The sequence below is a fragment of the Rissa tridactyla genome, chromosome 6, assembly GCF_028500815.1.
Source record: "Rissa tridactyla isolate bRisTri1 chromosome 6, bRisTri1.patW.cur.20221130, whole genome shotgun sequence".
Classification (NCBI taxonomy): Eukaryota; Metazoa; Chordata; class Aves; order Charadriiformes; family Laridae; genus Rissa; species Rissa tridactyla.
Genome location: NC_071471.1, coordinates 9,498,419 through 9,517,852, shown reverse-complemented (window position 1 = coordinate 9,517,852; position 19,434 = coordinate 9,498,419). Strand labels below are relative to the sequence as shown.

Below are 19,434 nucleotides of genomic sequence, written 5' to 3'. Positions count from 1 at the left end.
GTGAATTGCTTATTACAGTGTAATAGTGGTATTTGAGGCTTCTACAACAATGTTATAATACAAAACCCACAGGTTTGTATGTCCCTTTTAAGTAAACTGTTAGGGTTTTTTTTCCTATTTGTTTTTAGAAGCAGTAGCACACTAATGGCATGGTTTTGTTTTAGACGCAGACACAGATCAAGCAGTAGTTCTTCATATGGTTCTAGAAGAAAACGCAGTCGTAGCCGATCAAGGGGCAGAGGCAAATCCTACAGGTCTCAAAGATCGAGATCAAAAAGTAGAACAAGAAGGTAAGAATCTTTTCTAGGAAAAATAATTATAATTTCTACTCTAAAATCATTAATTTAAGATCGCCATATAGTTACTGAGTTTGGAATATAGTAGAAATAATAGTTGCAAGTGATTGTCTAAACTACACATCACTTGAAACTCTTCCTAATTTGAAATCTCTGTGCTGTGCTTTTGATGTACTAAGTCTTTAAATTACACTGGTGGAACAGTTGGCTTTGAAGATAAGTTAGATGTTTTGCATTTGACCAAGTGCAAAAAGCATTAATGAAGTCACCTTGGTTTAACTGTAATCATCTGAAAACTTCTTGTGGATTTTTTTGGTTACTGATTCCCATAACTCCCATGCACAACATTGGCCCCCTGAAGATCAGACTAACCTGTTATTTTTCTCATCTGTATTTCCCTTGGAAAGACATGAGTATTTAGTTATACAAATTTTTCTTAATATTTAAAGATATCCATGGTGCTGAAATTTTTCATAAACTGGATTGTGAAAAATGAATATTTTCAAAAATAAATGTAATTTAAATATTTAAATCTTAATCAGATGCTGCAAATTGTATTATAAAATCTGCTTCATACTTTTGTAATTAAAAGAAGCTCAATTTTTGTGTGTGTGTATTTTTCAATTAAAAAGTTGAAATAAAGTTTTCCCCTGGATTTTCTATTGAATTTAAATTAATTATTCAGTGTATCAGGCAGATCAAAGCTGTTTTAGTATGTGTTTACAGATCGTCATCCAGGTAATCTTGTGTACTTGCACTAAGAATTTAGGAAAACATGTTATTTTCACATACCAAATCAGTGGAGCTGTTGCCTCTAAAAGTTGAAAAATCCTTGTTGAAAGATGTGAACATTTCGCTTTCTCTTATTTGTATTCTCTCATGACTTATTCACAGCTGTTCATTATGGTAGTTGCTTGGACACTTATTGCTACAGTGCCTTTGTAGTAGCAATTTGGTTATTTAAACTGCCTGATCTCTCTTTGAGTATACTTACCGTCTGAGCTGTACAACCCAGATAAGCTACTGTGCTGTGTGTAGAAATATTCCTGGAAATATCCACTGTTCTGCTAACAAAATCAGTTTTAAAACAATGAAATGTCAAAAGAGTAAGGTGAAAATGAAGGTGTTTTTTAGGATGTCAGATACTCAGCACTAGGAAATATGATTAACCTGATTTAAAGATCTAGGTTTTATTGTAATAAATATAAATTGCAAATCTCATTAGACTAATGGTCATCTTTTCCAAGGAGTGATGTTAACTAATGTTAATTGTCATTGCAATATGTGGAAATTATGCACCTAAAAACTTTAAAGACATGACTACTATTTATTTAATTTTGTGCTAGGAAACATTATGTGTAAAATATTTTATGTATAAAATACACTAGCTTTTCAGTACATAGCTATGAAGGTATAGCTGCAGGTCGCTTTTAATGATATTACTATTCACAGACACATTTCTTCAGGAAAAATATTTATAAATAACACCCTAAATAATGACAGAAGAGTATTTTGGCCTCTTAAAAGCATAAAACTAAATTGTTAAAAGTATAGAACTAAAACCAACAGGACACATTGACTCCTTTACAGTAATTTTTTTTCCAAGTCTGCTCTCTGCTGTAATGTTACACTGAGAAGCCATGGATTAATCTTATTTCTGGAGAGGAGTTAAATAGGTTGAAGAAAGCTGCTACCAGAGGCCTGTGTTTTCCCTGTGTGTTAGCGTTGAGGCAGTCGCAGCAATGCTAAATAGTTCCTTTCTTTGCTATCTCAAAATCTGTCTCGTGCACTCGATCGAAGGTACGAACAGCTTTCCTAAGAGGACTGAGTACATTATGATTCGTCAGGCTGGAAAAAAGATCATGGGGGAAAGATGGAATGTGATGGAGGGATATTTAAAAAAAAAAAAAAAAAGGCACGAAAAGATGATTAAGGAATGAATGTTTCCTATCTCCTCCAATGTAAGACCTGGGGCAGGTGTGAAGTGAATGAAGTCAGCTGGTGGCAGATCCTAGTCAAACAAAAGGAGATGGTTCTTATATATATTGCATAATTAAGCTGTGGAAACCCTTGCTGTTGGAGATTCTGGGTACCAGAAGTTGAAATGAATTTAAAAAGCATTCAGAGAAGAAAAATCCATATAAAGCTGTCAAATGCAGAGAGACAATATTTGTCTTAGGAAATGTATGTATTTGTAGCACTGAAGCGGAATTTTCATAAGAATTTGGCATCTGTAATTCATTCTTTTTTTTTTTTTTTTTTTTGCTTGGGGTGAGGCGGCTTATTTTCATATGACTTTTAAAGATAAGTACTGAAGAAAACACTTACGTGAACTCTCTAATAAAATGATCAGAAGTAACTTAGGCAGCCACCTTGCGTTGGTGTAGTGGAGCGTGTTACCCACTGAAGTATTTTTGTTGATCTCCAACTTCTGAATTGCCAGTGTCAGGGAGTAAAATCTACTGACCCACCTGAAAAGCCACAATATATGAGATACAGCAATAAAGTGAAGATCATCTCTATGCTACTTGTATTTATCACCTTATGGTTGTACCTTCAGAATACCACTTTTTGGACTTGGGCAACTGTGATTTTTTTTTTTAATTTTTTTTTCACAATTGGACGGACACTAGAAAACAAGTTTCATATTGGAAGTTAAGATCCATTACATGGTATCTTTAAATCACTGGATTTTTTTTTGGTATAAGTCATGCAGGTGTCACAAATTCTGTATCCTATAATGTCTTTTCTCCCCACAAACCCCCATCAAATTAAGATGATTTGTTTTTCAAGGTAGTGAAAATGTTGGTAAAAGTATATGTGGCTGTAATGTAATTTTTTTAATAACCTCTCTGCCAAGGGTGTTTCATTTGAGTGAATGATTCGCAGAGCTCCAACTGTGTAAAATACCGAAATATCAAATTTTAATTTGGAAAGTTAGATTTTTACAGTGACATGTTTTAAAAATATTTTGAGTAGGTATTGTTTGTAACCTAAAATGATTTTTTTGTTTTGTACTTTACTTTAGAAGATAAGAAAACTTGTGCATATAATAACTATTTTCTTTTCGATGCATTTTTAGAGTCAAAAAAGTGGGGCTTGCTAGTAATGCTATAAATTTAAAGCTGTCCTACAGCAAGATAGTACAATGCAAATATGACTTAATAAGATCACAAACTGAATTTCAGCAAAACAACCAAGATTTACATTAAATTAGGAATTTTAAAACCGATTTAGTTTGTTTTACTGAGCATTTGCTTAATAACATTTCGCCTTCTTGCAATCTTTTTAAAGACAATAATTCGTCTGTGAAACGCAGGCACATCCTCAGTAGAAAAATTGAAAGCAACAGCTCACTTTCTGAAACCACACATATAGTGATATAAAGAAATATTTCAGCCCTACGAAATTTAATAAATCATCCCATTTCCTAATTTGATCATATTAGATGCTGATGTGGAAGAAGCATTTCAAATACCATCTCCTCATTAATATACATCAGTCTGGGGAATAGAATGGAATACTTATGCAGAGATGTCACAGTTACTGTTTCTTAGTTTACTAAGTGGAACAGGTTGATGTGATACTGGGTGCTATTTGTCAATGTCTTGCTAAAATGGTTTGGGTCGAGTTATGGAGTCCAGAAAGACGGCGGCTGATAAATCAAAAGTGGATTGAGTGGACAGGAGGCAGTGATTGATACTGTGACAGGATATGAAGAAAGGAATCTTGATACAAGCATGCATGATATTGAATATGAGAAGGAAAATGGCCCTGGAGTATGGATATTATTCAAGGAAATGAGAATAATAATATCATCTTGAAATTATTGCTGGGTGAAGATTAGGATAGTTCTTATTAGAATATTATGCTTCTCTGGAGTGGAGAAACTCAGATCTCATATAATTTCTATGTGGATAGAGTCTTGTTAATATTTTTGGAGTTTTCACTGCAATTGTTCTCTAAGTCAATCGTATATGAAAATACTTACTTTACATCAGAACGCGTAATGCAAATCTTTTAATTCATGTAGCTTTAAATGGAATTAATCAAAATGTGTTAACCTTTATTCCCTGATTTCATCCAATTCGGTGATTATAGAGTATTTTACTATAATTGCCTTTAAATATACAAGTTTGTGTTTATTGTCTGCCAAGTGTTTTTGGCTTTTCCCTTTATGTTAAACTGAAAACTGCTGTCTTGAAATATCTTTAACACGGTTCAACTTAGATTGACACAATAACAGCTAGTATGTCTATACACATCTAAGAAGAGAAAACATTGTGTGTAGAGTAATCCTGTTTGTAGAATTGATGCCTTTGGACTGTCAGTGAAAGAAGTGTTTGATCAGTGTGTTCGTTTTGGTTCTGTTTTTTTTTTTTTCCAAGTGTGTGTGTGGGTACACAATTACGTCTAATTTCTTTACCATTGTTCCAGTCTAATTGATTTAGTATTGAAATGTGTGCATCTTATTGCAGTCCAGTGGCAGGGTGACCCACTTCTTACGAGTGGCTTTGGAATAGACTTGTTTTTTGATATGAAAAAGCAGCTTGTTGACTGAAGTTGCTATTATCCTAGCAACGTAAGCTAGAATTAACTTATGTTCAACTCCTATAGCTTGCCAGAATTCTTTGTGTTTAGCACTTATGGTTTGTAATGTTTAAAAATAGGGTCTTCTAGTCGCTCAGAGAAGTGCAATGTGAAAAGGGTCATTAAATAAACAACAGTTAAACTCCACTAATTTCTTTAAAATATTGCTGTGTTGGTATACACACTGAATAAGTCAGGTTCACAAATTTAGTGATCTCTAAAGATAGTGTAACTTGCATTGCCTGGTTTATGACACAGGGTGATGATGTACTTACAATAAAGGAATTCCCCACCATCCTTTTCTGGATGCGTTTTCAACACTGCTGCTTCAAACACAAATACAATACTAGGCAACGCGCACCCTGAAGTTCGAGATTCTTAGGTTTGAGCTGTTTTCAAAAAGATCACCGCTTCCTTCAGACACTTATTCATGGCTGGGGCAAGCTGTAAATCCTCGCTATGTATCAATTGTTTACCTGTGTTCTTTATAGCGTGCCACTATAGAGGGAAGACCTCAAGCTTTTTGCAGGTTTCAGTTTTTAATACTGGCAAGAGCCAGTCATCTTTTGCATGAAGGTGTGTTTTTTGTTTTTTTTTTTTTATCTTTGAGAATTTCCTTTTTTAATATCTTCTTAAAAGTAGATCCAAATGATTATTAGCAAATATTTTAGTAGAGATGATATTGCACAGTCAAGTGTTGTTTGGAAGACTTTTTCAAAGATATAAACAGTGTTATCATTGCATGCTTTTGTATTTGTGTTACTTGGAATGGTGAATAGGAATGGGTCTGTCTTCAGTTAGTCTCTCTTTTTTCCATGCATCATATTATTGCAGTGTGGTAATATTAATGTGTTAGGGTCTTTCCAAATTAAAACCCTGGCCTATCAGGTTTTACAGCTGATAATAAGTGTTGGATCAAGACTTAATCTATATTAACTTGTGTTCAAGCCTTCCTTTTAGTTGCAGACTGTATCTGTCTGTTCTGGTTAGCGCACACCAATGGACATCTTTTAATAGATTACAGTGTAGAGTTTTAATTATGACTAACTTCAGGAAGAATTTTCTAAAACAGCATTGGCCTGAAAAGAAAATAAAGGTTCTTAGGAGAAAGGAAGTTAAAAGGAATGTGCATTTTGAGGTAGACATTAAAGTCAGCAGCAATGTGTAGTAGAAGAGATTAATGAAAAGCAAAATTGTGAGGGGCCTAGCAAATTAGATCGAGAGTTTATGGAGGAAAAGGAGGCGGCAGAGGAGAGATTAATTAAAAAAAAACACCAACAAACCCACACCAAAGAAAACCCAAAACAATGGAATGGCTCAAGTAGTGGGCAAAATTAACCCCACAAATAAGATAAATTGCAGTTGTGTGGACTTAGAAGACTGATTTTTAAGAATGTTGTGAAGAACAACTAAATTTAAATATGATGCAGACGTACGGATTAAAGCTGAAGTTGGGTTCAGTTGAGTAGAGGTCTTGCCTATGGGAGTAAGCGTGAAGATAGGTGATGTTAGCTGTTCTGGGGCAAAGGAAAGGCTTAGGGAAGAAAGTGAAGGTTTTCTGAATTGACCATCCCTACCAACATCAGACGATATGAGTTTTATTGTCTGATGGGAAGGAGATGGAAGGAATTAAGAAGTGAAATTTGAGTAACAATAGCAGTATTGGCTCAGAGCAATGAGATAGCTATTAGCGAAGAGAGAGGGTACAATTATGGCTCTTTCTGTGTATCTGCTGTAAGAAACAAGAAATGACAAGACAACTGTGAAGAACAAGGTTGGGCACACGTTGTCAGACAGTGTTGAAAAGTTAATCTACAAAACTGCTTTGGAAATACCTCCTTTGGAAATGGATCCAAGAATTTTCCAAAGAGAAGCAGATAAAAGTCCTATAAGAAATCAAGCAATGCTATTTAGTCAGAATATTTCTTTTGAAATGTTTCATTACTTCTTTTGACTCATAGTAGCTACTTGAGTTACTATTCTTTTAAAGTTTTGATCTGCTGCCTAGGATGTTTTTATTTCTCTCCTTGTTACACAAACTAGCACACTGGCTTGCAAGTAGCTGTACAGACCTACATAGTTCTGTAAGAAATCAGTGTAAATATTACGTGTTTGTCTCTCTTCTTACTGGTGAGGAAGGGGAAGTTTGGAGACTTTGGTCCATTAGAATGTATATTTCCTTAAGATATTATAGTATTTCTTTCATTCATTAACCTTCAAATAAAGGCTTGAGGCAGGGAAGAACTAGTGAAATTCAGATTACTGAGTTTGCTCATGTGATCTTTAGGTTTTTCTGTGGATAGTAACGTCAGATCCTATTTCTTCTTTTTCCCACAATAAATCAAAACCTGCAGTTTTTATTTAGGATCTTGTTGCATTACAGGTTGTATCACCAATAGTCTCTAAAAATATTTTTTAGCTATAGTAACTGACTTTTTTCAAAAGGAACTTAACAGTTTGTCTATATGAGTGTACTGGAAAAAATACAGGGGTGAAGCAGTAGCACTGAAGATATCCTAGAGCAATAACCCACCAATGAGCACATTACCGAGATCTAATTGACCACTTTGGGAAATTAAACTTCATAAGGCAACGCCAAGGGCTCTTAAGTTATCAATAAGGCCAGATAGCTGCTAGTGACAGTTGCTTTGATGCCCTTCATTGGTATTAAAAAAAAAAAAAAAAAAAAGGCCTTAAAAAAGGTATGAATGCATAAGTGCTGCTCATTTAGAGCTAAGCATTGAGTCTAATTACATGTAAACTTTTTTTCCTAAAGCAGTCCAGGTGTTATGTACACAGAATGTGTTTTAAGTATAGCTTCTCATTTTTCTAAAACCTTTTATATCTCCCTTTGGGAACGGGTGTATTTGCAGGTTGGGGTTTTTTTTTTGGGCTGGGGTTTTTTTGTGGTTTTTTTTTTTGTTTGTTTGTTTTTTTTAATGCTTCAGTGTTCTGTTTGGGAAAAGGAACTCAGGAAGACAAGAAGTATAATGTGATTCCCCTTAGTGCAGAACTGGCTTTTTGATTTCGATGTGTCTACATTCTAAACTACTATGTATTTTTACTTTCTTTTAAATCCTCTGTTCTCCGCTACCAAAGCCCAGGCCGTGAAATAGAATCTATTATTTTTTTGCTGCAGAGATCATGTTTCTAGAGGCAGCTATGCAAACCAACATATAGCAGATGTCTTAAAGATGCATTGGTAATATAAGACTGTCATTATTTCCTATGTGAATTGCTACTGATTCCAGTGTTGGTTTCTAGAATGTGATTATCAAAATGTGAAACTAAAGATTGTAGAATTCAGTTGAAACATTTTACTGTTTACTTTCTTCCCATCTTTCTTTCTACTTCTAATAACACATGATAGTAACAGTATCTAGTTTAAAAAGATGTAGGTGAAATATGTGTATTTCTGCTGAAAAAGTGTTTTACTACATATTTTCTAAGGGACTCATCAGAATGTAAAAAGCAAGACTAAAGGTTACCCTGTAACAATAGAATACAAGTAGCTGTCAAACCCCTGTATTTCAAAAATTCAACCTGAATTTTGTTGAATGTATCTAAGTCAACCTTGCTGAAGTTGTATGTGCCAGAGTTAAGATTACGTGTACAACCCTAATTCAGCTTCCCTATTGATGGCAGTTTTGATGATGGATTACTGTTTCTTCCACAGATTCCTTGCCACGTTTACTTTCTGTATTAATAGATTGGTTACCATAGTCCTTTTCAGTTATCTTTGTGTATTACTCTTGTGTTGTTTTATTCAAGTTACATGAGGGGCAGTTATAACAAGACTGTTCTTAGAACCAACCACTTTGGATCAGGGCTCAGCAACATTTGATGTATGCTGTGGCTGATGCTATGCATTTTTCAAACTAGAGGTTAAATATATTGCTAGAAATATATCAGGCCCTGGGAGAAATTAATTACCAGAGAGACAAGATGTTGTTCATCAGTAATGCCTTGCCTCTGTGGCTGGAAGCTAGTCTGGGACTTTGTGGGAGCCAGGACCTGGGGACCACTGCCTTTCTTAGCTATTTTTCTCAGGGTATTATGGTTCTTTGCTCCTAGCTGTGCCGTATGCCGTTCCAAATCCATCTTTGGTAATTGCTGACGCTTGCTTTAGAGGGTTTCAGTTTGGTTTTTAGAGACGATTACTCTTCTGTATAAATCAGCATACATGCCCTGGAATTCTTTGATCACTGCTTTTGTCCAGGATTTCAGCTGAAGCCATTGCTCAGTAGCGGGACATTGCTGTCTTCGTGAGGACAGTAGTTGCTGCATACAGTATTTTTGGTACATTTGTACAAACAAATTTTATCCCATATAAATCAATCGTACTTCAAGATCCAAATAGGCAGCTGCCAGTTTTGGATCTTATGACCAAAGGGTGCTTTGGGAGTGAGTTCGTGCCAGGTTAAGCTGATGAAAGTTGGGGTACTGTCACACTTTCCTGACTGTCCCTTCATCCTTTAGTGCCTGTTCTCCTCCCACCTCTGTGCTCCAAAGTAGTTCTGTGCACTGATCTGTCTGCAAGCTCTCTCTTGTGCTCTTTTAGTGGAGAGCAAGAGAACAGGGTGAGATGCCCATGTGTGGGTTGGGGAAAAAAGGGTCAAGCCTGGGAGGTTCAAGTTGAGATCAGGTGAGAGGCAATGTGAACGCTGGAGTAAGGCACTGTGAACAGGGAAAGGTGCCAGTGTCTAAGGCAAGGCACCGTGTCTCCCTGAAATGCAAGAGCAAGACGATATATAGATGATAATGCTTCATCTGGTTCTGATATAGGTTTATTGGTATAAAACTTGGTCCCTATCAGAGTCAATGGCAAAGCTGCTCTTGACGTCAGTGATTCCAGGTTTAACTTGGGTGTGATGCTGTAGGAAGATTATTAAAAAAAACCCGCTCAATTGATAATTTCAGGCATATGTAGAGCGTTTGTCATTTTATTGTCAAAATAGCATTTAAGTAATTACCCGAGCAAAATATTTTGTTAAATATGCGATTGCATAAGGAAAAAATGTGAAAACTTTCACATAGTGTAACTGGAGAGAGTTGTGTATAGATAGAACGCATATTTTAAAAAATTAAAATCTAGGAAAAGAAAGGAAAATAATGTCTATACGTATTATTAACTGTAACTTAAATATTTTGGATTACTCTTGTAGAATTTTTTTTATTTTGAATCTTTTACGTTTTCTGCAAATTCATATATGCATACATCCAAAATACTGTGACACATATGCTTCCGATATGGAGTTTCCTTGTCTATAAATATTATTTCAAAATATTCTTCAGTTGCGGTTTTCATAGGATCATATCAACTCCTAGTATGGCAAACTGAAAAACTCTTATAGACTTTAAAGACTTACATTATGCTCAGCTTGAATAACTGACTTCAATATTTTTGTAATTCTGTACCACTGATTTATATCCTAGAAATGAAGGCAAGGGCAGTAGCATGTTGTTTTCAAATTTTGCATATACTGTTAGATATGTATTTTTCTTCTATATTTTTGCTTCTCTTATATGGAAACATGCAGGGGTAAGCTAAACTGTAATAGAATTTAAATTAATCTGTGGCATAGCACTGAAAATCTGTTACCAGTCTATATCAAAAAGATATGCTAAAAGTTTTCCTGTTAAAGCTCTAAGCTTCTTGATTGGAGAATGGGTAAAAAAAAAAATAAAAATCCTTTTCCTATTTTTCTGCTATATAGTCGTCTTGAAGTTCTTCCAAATTAGATTTTAAATGCCAATTAGGAGGTTGAATATACTAAAATAAAAGCAAATACAACCAAAATGGCCTCACCTTATGGCTAGTTAGGCTTTTTCTCTCAAAAGCGGAACCTTTGCTCTGAGCATGGCTTTGAGAAAGATATTCAGCTTAATGAACACATTAATTAGAACCATAACTATTTATAAGATAATTAGAAACGAAGCACGGTAAACTGGGCTTTTCCTGCAATTAATGGAGGATTAATTACTGGAGGTAATGAAGTGGATTTTTAAATGCATTAAGGTGAAGTACAGAGATGTGCAAGGCTTTGTGATAGTTGCATAATTATTCCAGGCTGTTTGAGCATAGCTCATATGAGATCGCTAATAAGCATCATTGCATCATTATGTATGCACTTAAAAAGACTTACCACCAAAATGACTGCCTAATTATTTCTAATTGGCAGGAGTCTGTGTAGTCATTGAGCTGTTTGTAGCCATTTTAAGGTTCATTTAACTATCCTTGGGGCCATGTGATAGATGGAAAAAAGCTTCAACTACACGCTGGCCTTGGCTGGCGCCGTTAATCAATTTTGGTGGGCTTCAGTTTGAAATGCATTTGCTCATGCAGAGGTCAAAACCTGAAGTAGTCCAAGCAAAGTTTTGCTTTTTGAAGCCACTTGACTGTATTCATTAGCAATTAGTAAAATAATTGTGTCTGTCACTATATTTGGATTTCCATATGACTTGGTATTCTTTCATCACTGTCCCTTCTTATAGCGTATTAGCTTCACTGGAAACCAAATATTCTTCCAACAGACCCTTTTAGCAACTTCAGTGTAGTGGCATATGTTCCGATATACTACCTTTCTTCATTCATTTGTTAGCTTAAACAGTGCAGTACGTTTCAACACAATCATCTAATTTGCTCCCGATTGATTGCTGAGTGAAAGTTTCTACCCAAGGACAACATTTTAGGGCTTTTAAGGGTATCTCGGAGGAATTAGTCATTAAGCATTAAGAGAGGAAGCGAGTAGTAGTCAAATCGAATTCTGACGTTTACCAGAGTTTTGTAGTTAGGGGCATCTATTTCCAAGATGTTGACAGCTATGTATATTCAAGGACATCTTCTGTCAGAAGAAAGCTATGTAATAATCGCAGTAGTTTAAAAACTCATTCTTACATGAATGTTAGAGCGCCCGTTCTGTCAATAATTACATTAGAAATGTTGTGAATATCATTTGAAAATGACCTTTTTGAGATGTTATAATTAGTATGTAGTTATTTTATCTTACTCTGTCAGATTTAATGTGACATCCCATTAGGTAAGCGTCTGTGAAAGTTTTCAATGAGTGCGTTGTCCTGTTGAACGTAATCATAACCATCTGTGGGATGCTGTCAGCCTACATAAGCCATTCATATAGCTTAAGAAAACACTGGTGAGCAAATTGTAGGCTAATAAAATAAAGGTCAGCTTTGCCATTTTTGCTACAAAAAAAGCGGTTCTAGTAATTTGATGTTAAAACATAAGTTTAAAAAACAATTGTCCAGATTATGGTTAAAGTGTAAGATTGAAAAAAGTTATTAATTTAAAAACAAAAACAAAACCAAAGTAATTTATTCATGAAATAATGGTTCAATTAACAGATGAGGGGTTAAAGCAAGTGAATTGTGGTAGCAGAAACTAAAATATGAATTAATCCTTAAGGAAAGCTGCAGAATTCTTTTAAAATAAATCCATTGTTTTAATTTTGAGACTTTTATAATGGTAATCAGAGAAGAGATCACTTTTGTGAACAAATATTCAAGACAGAAAAAATATATAAAATACAAATAGCCTTTCTTATTGATACTCACTAGGAATTTTATTTTATTAAGTCCCATCAAATATGTCGCAATGGAAATGCTGCTCCGTAGATTATCAGAACTATTGCTAGGAAATACATTTTAGAATGGAACAACAGTTTTAATCTGCCTTTGAGCTTTCTGGTTGGTTGTACTGGAAATTCTGGTGTTAGTCAAAATTCTGTCTACTAATTGATGAGTGTATTTTTCTTTGATGTAATGTAGCAGTGCAATGGGAATCACATAAATGTAGTTATCGTGTTAGTTATAAAAGTGTTCACAGTGAGATCTTTAAACATACATTTATGCAATTGCCAAATTTCAACATCTGGTTTGTGTTGAATTTGGGGTTCTGAGTGGACCCCATTGCCAACCTGGCTCGGTGAAGTCTCTCCCTGTACGGAACATCCTCCTCCCTGAAGACAGGAGGTCCTTTCTGCTGTCCTTCAGGGGTTTGCTTTGGAAGATCAGCTTGTATTCCCCAGGGCTTTGTTAGAGTACTGCTCCTAGAGACCTTCACCACGCTTTGAAATGATGAGTGACTTTGGACAGTACTTCCCATCCGTCTGGACTTTTCTCTGCCTTAAAGCAGTCATCGTTTCTGGTGTGCCTTGAATTTACTGCCCTGTATTGACATTGTGCTGTTTCTCCACAGACTGCCCAACACTGGGGCACTGGTAAATACTGTTATGCCCTGTGAAATGCACAACAATATGGTGTACAATTAAAGGCCAAGAAAATATGTTGGGAAAGGATCATTTGTCAAGCTTTTCTAAATCTCTTTTAGCGTATTTTAAAGTAAAATGCATATTACAGAAGAACTTTATAAACAACTTAGTTTCGTTTTAGGTAGAGCTGTTCCCTTTCTGGTGGGAGCTTCCAAATATATCTGGACCTGACTCTCCTACTAAACTAGGAAAGAGAAAATTTTATATTTTTTTCAAGTAAATGGCTAAACAGAAGCAGTAAATAAAAAAATACAAAATTCTGTATGCTGAGCAAATTTTTTTTAAAACTGTCCAGTCCTCAAAAATGTGAATATACTGAAAATTTTTGGTTTTGTTCATACATTATTTTGTACATTATTTTCCAACAGGGAGGCAGAAAACAGCTGTTGGATAGGGCACTGGAAGAGCAAAAAGGAAATATGTCTCAGAAATGGGAAATGTAGGTGAATTTCAAGCCAGCTTTCAATTTAAATTGTTATCTGTTTATTCTCCATTATTAATTTCAAGTCAGCTGGTTATTCCTCCTTAAGTCTCTGACATCAAGAATTCTAACTATCAAATCAGAATATAAGGGTCCTCTCTTTCATGATTCCAGTCTACTGTGAAATTTCCTTGTGAAAACCCTGTAAATCAAAACGAGGTAGGAGCAACATGAGTACAAAGAAAGGAAAGCTGTCACAGGGCTCAGCCACTCACTGAGAAGAAAAACAGTGACTTACCCTGATGGAGTCCTTAGTTGTGTCTAATTTACAGGATAAAGACAAAATATCTGCACGGTGACATGCCTTACAACTTTGATTGTCCTATCTACTAGACTCAATGAACGAGGATTTGCTAAAATCGGAGTTTATCTAACAGATCTCTAGCCACTGACTGCAAAAGGGTGTTAGATTGCGACTCTGACTTTAAGTCCAAGTCAATAGAGCCCCTTACTCAGAGGGGTGATAATTAGGGGTTACTCACCCGCATTGTTACTCAATGTTGTTACACCTCTAGCCCAAAATAAGCATTAGAAGTTGGAATGTTACGGATCAGGCAACAGGATAAAGTAAGATCTCAAGTATTCTGATGAAAGCTTTCCTGAAGACTGTGGTAACGTATCTGAATTATGGAGTATTCCCATGCTTCAGCTAAATTAACAAGATCGAATTATCTGAATAATACAATGAAGTCTTGACCTTATTTCAGAACATATCTTACAGTAAGCTGATACGATCACAAGACCGGTGCATCTTATGAAACCTGAAGGTTGGTAACCAAAGTTATCAAGTTTCTAGTATGTTGCAACTGTGAAGTACAATAGATTGTTAGAGATGATATCATCTCATCTGAGGAATGGTAATATCTTGATTGCCTGTGGTTAGTCAACGTACCCTTACGTTACTTATAATGGGAAAGTGCCAGACAGGGATCAAGCTGTTGGTGTGCTCTCTGCAGTATTGATGAGTATTCAAAATAGAACTTAAGCCCCAAAGACTTGGTAGTTTGATTAGTAGCAGGAAACAGTAGGTGCAGGGAAAAACGAAGTTGGAGAGTCGTGAAAAATACACAATAGGAAAACAACTGTCTGCCAGCACCAGGAACCGCAGGCAGTTGGCGGTGTCATTGTAGGCATGGGAACATCAGTGACTGCTGAAGAGGTGTTTGAAGGTGGTGGAGGGGTAGCAGGCAAGTTTTCCTTGCTTAGTACATTGTTAGCTTAATATACGTTACACCTTTCAATTCTAAAATCTCATTATGTTCCAATTCCGTTCCATCCCACTTCCCCATAGTGGTGTTAATATTCTGGGAGTCGTGATGTAGCTGTTGGGAAGAGAATTGTTGAAGCTTTTGAAGGACACAATAGGTAGTTTTTTATTTTTGGAGCTGGCTTGTTAACGGCATAATTTTGGTAATATTCTCAGTGATGGAAATAATACAGTTTACATTTTAATTCTTGCCTTCAGGTTTCAAAATTGAGATGAGTGTAGTACATAATAGCTGCTGTTGCAGGCTTCTTGCAGATTCAGGAAGGCTGGTCTATAATTATTTCATGGTTTTGCTGTGGTTCTGTGAGATTTTATTTATGTTTTAAACAAAAAGCAAAGCTTAAAAGAGAATTCCATAGTAAAACTGAGAATCTTTTTTTAAACAAAGGCATAGGTATCTAGAAATGGCATTTTAATTGATTGTTATTACCCATTTAAATTGTCAGTTTGTGATCTGTATCATCAATTGATCAGAACAGTCAGAATACACTTTGAAGTGTAATAATCAAGTAGTTCTGTTGCGTTATGTATTTTTTAAAACAATTCATATTTTGTTGTTTCTCTTCTTGATATGTTTAATTTTACAATGTTTTAGGTAACAATTACAGGTTCCATGATGAAAACAATTTTTCTTTGGAATATTAAGTGAAATTTTCAGAGTTTCTCTCCTGTCCCTTCCTTGGAGTTCTTAATTAGTCATTAGAGTTGGGGTTTGGGAAAGACACAACAGGCTTATAGGTGATAACTTCCAGTAAAGTAGATTTTGCATCCGATAAGCCCGTCAGCTGTGTATTCGTCAGTCTCCCGCAAATCAGCTCTTCAGTATTCATCTAGGAGAATATTAAAAAAAGAACATGCTTTTCTATATCTACTCTGTGCTTGTAAAATACAAAATATTAAAGTAAGATGCATCTAACTTGCCTGTAAATTAGAAAATTATCTTTGCATTTATGGACTGTGTATTGAAAAATAGTAACAAAATATACAAGCTGTTTATGTTGTGTCTTCAAAAGATTTTGACAGTATGGCATGCTAGTTTTTTCTCTTTTTGTGTGTGCACTGCACTAGAAACAGGAGTTTCTAGAGCCCTCTCACGACTTAATTTTCAGAGACTTGATCCTATACTGAAGTTACGGCTATTTTCATTAAATATGTTAAGATTATTTTTTTTAATTTGAGAAAACAAGATGGTATTCTACAAGTCTTTCTGTATGCTTCATAAACCTAGTGTGGTAAAAAGTACAGGTAGAATACCTCAAACTTCTTACATCTCATAAAATTTAAACCTACAATGTCTGGTTATCGCTGAATTAAAGAAAAAAAAAATTCCTTTTTCCTTAATTGTGAGCACAGAGTAATGGTTTAGTTTGTTACCAGTCAAGTACAAGTAGACACAGAGCTTTTTATCTAAGTGTTATTTCCTAAGTGTCATATGAGACCTCTGTTCATCGTGTGAATCAAGTCTGTCTCAATAGTTCCAATATTTTAAATTATGGATTTGTTTCTAAGCGCAAGCGTACGCTTTAATTTTGTCTTTTAGCAGTGTTTTGAGGTACTGCAAGTTGCTGCAGTGTTGAAGAATGAGAAATGTTGAGATGTTTTTTTCTGTTGGTTCAGTTTTGGATTCACGCTGGTACTTCCTTGTGGTTTGAGTGCCTCACGTTGACAGCGATGGTGCTGTAATGCTCTGGGTTGGGTTGGTGGGGTGTTTTTTTTTTTTTCAGTTTATGAGAACAGTCAGTGTTCCATGGTGTAAGTTGATTTCAAGCATCTGTTTAGGTAATTTCATTCAGCTGTCTAATATTTCTGTGGATATAAGTATACATAAATATTATAGCATCTTTAAGCTCAAACCATGGTTGGGGCCTCAATCTTAGATGTTTTACAATCACAAAAATAAAACAGTGGTCTTTTCAAAAAGAGACAGAAAGTTAGCCCTTACCTGTAACTAATTTGAACCTCTCAGAGGCAGTAGGGAAGTGAAAAATTCAACCTTGAAATCTCTCATTTACGTTGCTTAACTTTTTAACATAATATTGGAGGTGTTGTCAAATTTACAACAAATAATTACCTGGATAGTGATTCCATCTGGAAAATGAATTTGACCTTTTTTCATTGCTGTGTGATACATCCAGATCTTCCTGTCATAGCAGATGCAGAGTCACTAATGCCTGCATGATGTAGAAACAAGTAAGTTTGTGTCTTTATTGAGAGTCCTGAAAGTATGCTGGACCCTTGTTTTTTAAAACAGATTCCAGCTGTATCAGGAATAGAATAACTGCATGTATAGGGATAAATTAATTACAAAGCCTGATGAACTTACTTGCTAATAGAATATGTTACCTTATTCGATCATATAGAATTCAAGTTTTCCTGTTATGGTTTTTTTTTTTTTTTTAAAAAAGAATGTAAAAAAGATACAAAATGCCTTTCCTGCAGGATTAGACAATCTAAAGGGACAGAAGTTTCATACAGCCCATTTTTTTTTGGTTGCTTTTTCTTCAACGTAAAAAGGCGTCAGTTCTGGAATTCAGTTAGGAAAGGAAGGAATCCTTCTTGCTGGTATCTTTGTGTGGCAAACTTACAACTGTTTTGCTTTTGCCTCACCTTGAGGTTGGGTAGCTTTTAAACTCTTGTATGAGAATAAAACAAGCTGGATATTCTCAGCTGATGCAAGCTGGGGTTATTTTGTTATTGTTGTTGTTAACAGATTACTGGAATAATAATTACTTCTCTTAGCAACCTTAACTTTGGTTTTATATGAAAGTTTACATATAATATATGTGCAGCTGGGTATTGCATGCATCTGTGTTGGTGTATGCGTTTTTAATGCCCTTGAAGTCTAGAATTTCAAGACTGTTAAAACTGCTTTGAATGAGAAACGATGCAGCATTGGAGGGGTGGCTTTTTTCTTAGTTTATTTGGCAGATGAGATGATGTAATAACTCCCATTTATTTACTCTTTTATTACCCAAACTTTATTAGAATTAAATTCTAGCTTTTGCTGCTCAGTCATGAGATGGCTACATTTATGTAGGGTTAGAAAAAAGTCCTGTTTTGAGACAGCCTCTAAGAAACGAAATGTGTGAAAGAGATTAATTTCATGTCAAAATACATGCGTTCTTAAACTGACAGTCCTAATTTAAGGTGAAATCTTCTCAGGGAGGCAGTTCAGAGTCTTCATACAGATTACAAGGGAAATGAATGATGCAACATGTTTCCCCCCAATGACGATGAGGCCAAAGATCCTCAGCTCCTTTGGACCAGTTATATCTGCGGCAATTAGTGACCTCTGTGTGAGTGGGGAGAGAATCGCCTCCTGCCATGGCTAATGGAGTGGAACAGTTCGCAATTCCAGTAGATCAGTGGGAGCTGTTCACACAGCTGTTCTCCCTTCCCAAATCCCAGCCAACACACTTCATTACACTTCCTTTGGCCACAGCTGCTCCCACCACCCTCCCTCTGCATAAAAAAAGCCTGTTGAAAAATAGCATATATAGTTTTCTGTGCCGAATGCAAAAATAATGTGTATCCAATAACACTGCAGTTTATGTACTTCCATACATATCTGTAATGTGCATCTGGCCTTCTCAAGCAGATCACACTTCTGCATGCAAGGAAATGCTCCTCAAGTGAGCCATTTGATGAAATAAGAAGTTACAGTTACGTACAGGTTAGCGTAACGAGCTTTGTTAGGCATTTTGTAAAAGCACATCAACAAAAACAAATTATTTATCTCCATGCTTGAATAGCAGCTATTTAATCTCTGATTTATATTTCTGGTTTTCAGATAATATTTAGTAAAGTGTGTTTTCTGGTTTTAGTTTTCTGTGAAGGCTTTTATCAAAGCGCTCCTGCAGCTGGTAGGGTCGTAGCCAGCTTCTCACCTCTCACTCGTTCCTTAGGCAGGGAGTGCTGGCTGAACTCCATGAGACACAAGTCTCTGAGCGAAGGACTGCTAACACATAAGCCCAATTTAAGTAAACTTTATGTATTTCTGGACTCAATTCTTTTTCACCCAGTTGTTGATCTCCGGTAGGTTTTCCAGCACCGTTGTGGGCGTGCTGAACCGGAGATACGCTGTCACTGTCGGCACTGGTTCTAGTCTTCCCCCCCCCATTTAAGGAGAATTTTTTGTAGGATAGTCAAGCCATTGTGGCAAAAGCAGCACTTCAGTCTTCTGTGGAAGTGAGAAGAGGTGGACCAGAAGGTTGTAGTTTGGAGAACTAGATTTGTAACAAACGGACTGCTTGAGGATAAACCAGACTAAAAGTAGTGTTTTCTCTATCTGTTCTCTCCAGCTGCATTTGTGTACTGTTCATGCCAAGTTTTCAGTAACTACTAACTACTTTTTTTTTTTTTTTAGTTACAGCTTACTGGAATTTTTAATATTGTTTCCTCAAATGTTTGATTATGAAATTAATGTAACTTATAGGTGGAGAACAGTTTATTATTGAACTAAGTTGATGCCTGTATCTGATGAATCCATTGTCTCAGTTCTGCAAACCGTTT

General features: G+C 35.7%; 1 protein-coding gene across 1 annotated transcript in view; it reads left to right on the top strand.

The window, feature by feature from the left end:
- RSRC1 (arginine and serine rich coiled-coil 1) overlaps positions 1-19,434 on the top strand; it is a 170,439-nt gene that overhangs the window by 10,192 nt on the left and 140,813 nt on the right. The window contains exon 3 of the mRNA XM_054205922.1: positions 165-290. Within this exon, the coding sequence (XP_054061897.1) occupies positions 165-290 (126 nt within the window). The remainder of the gene's footprint in view (positions 1-164; positions 291-19,434) is intronic.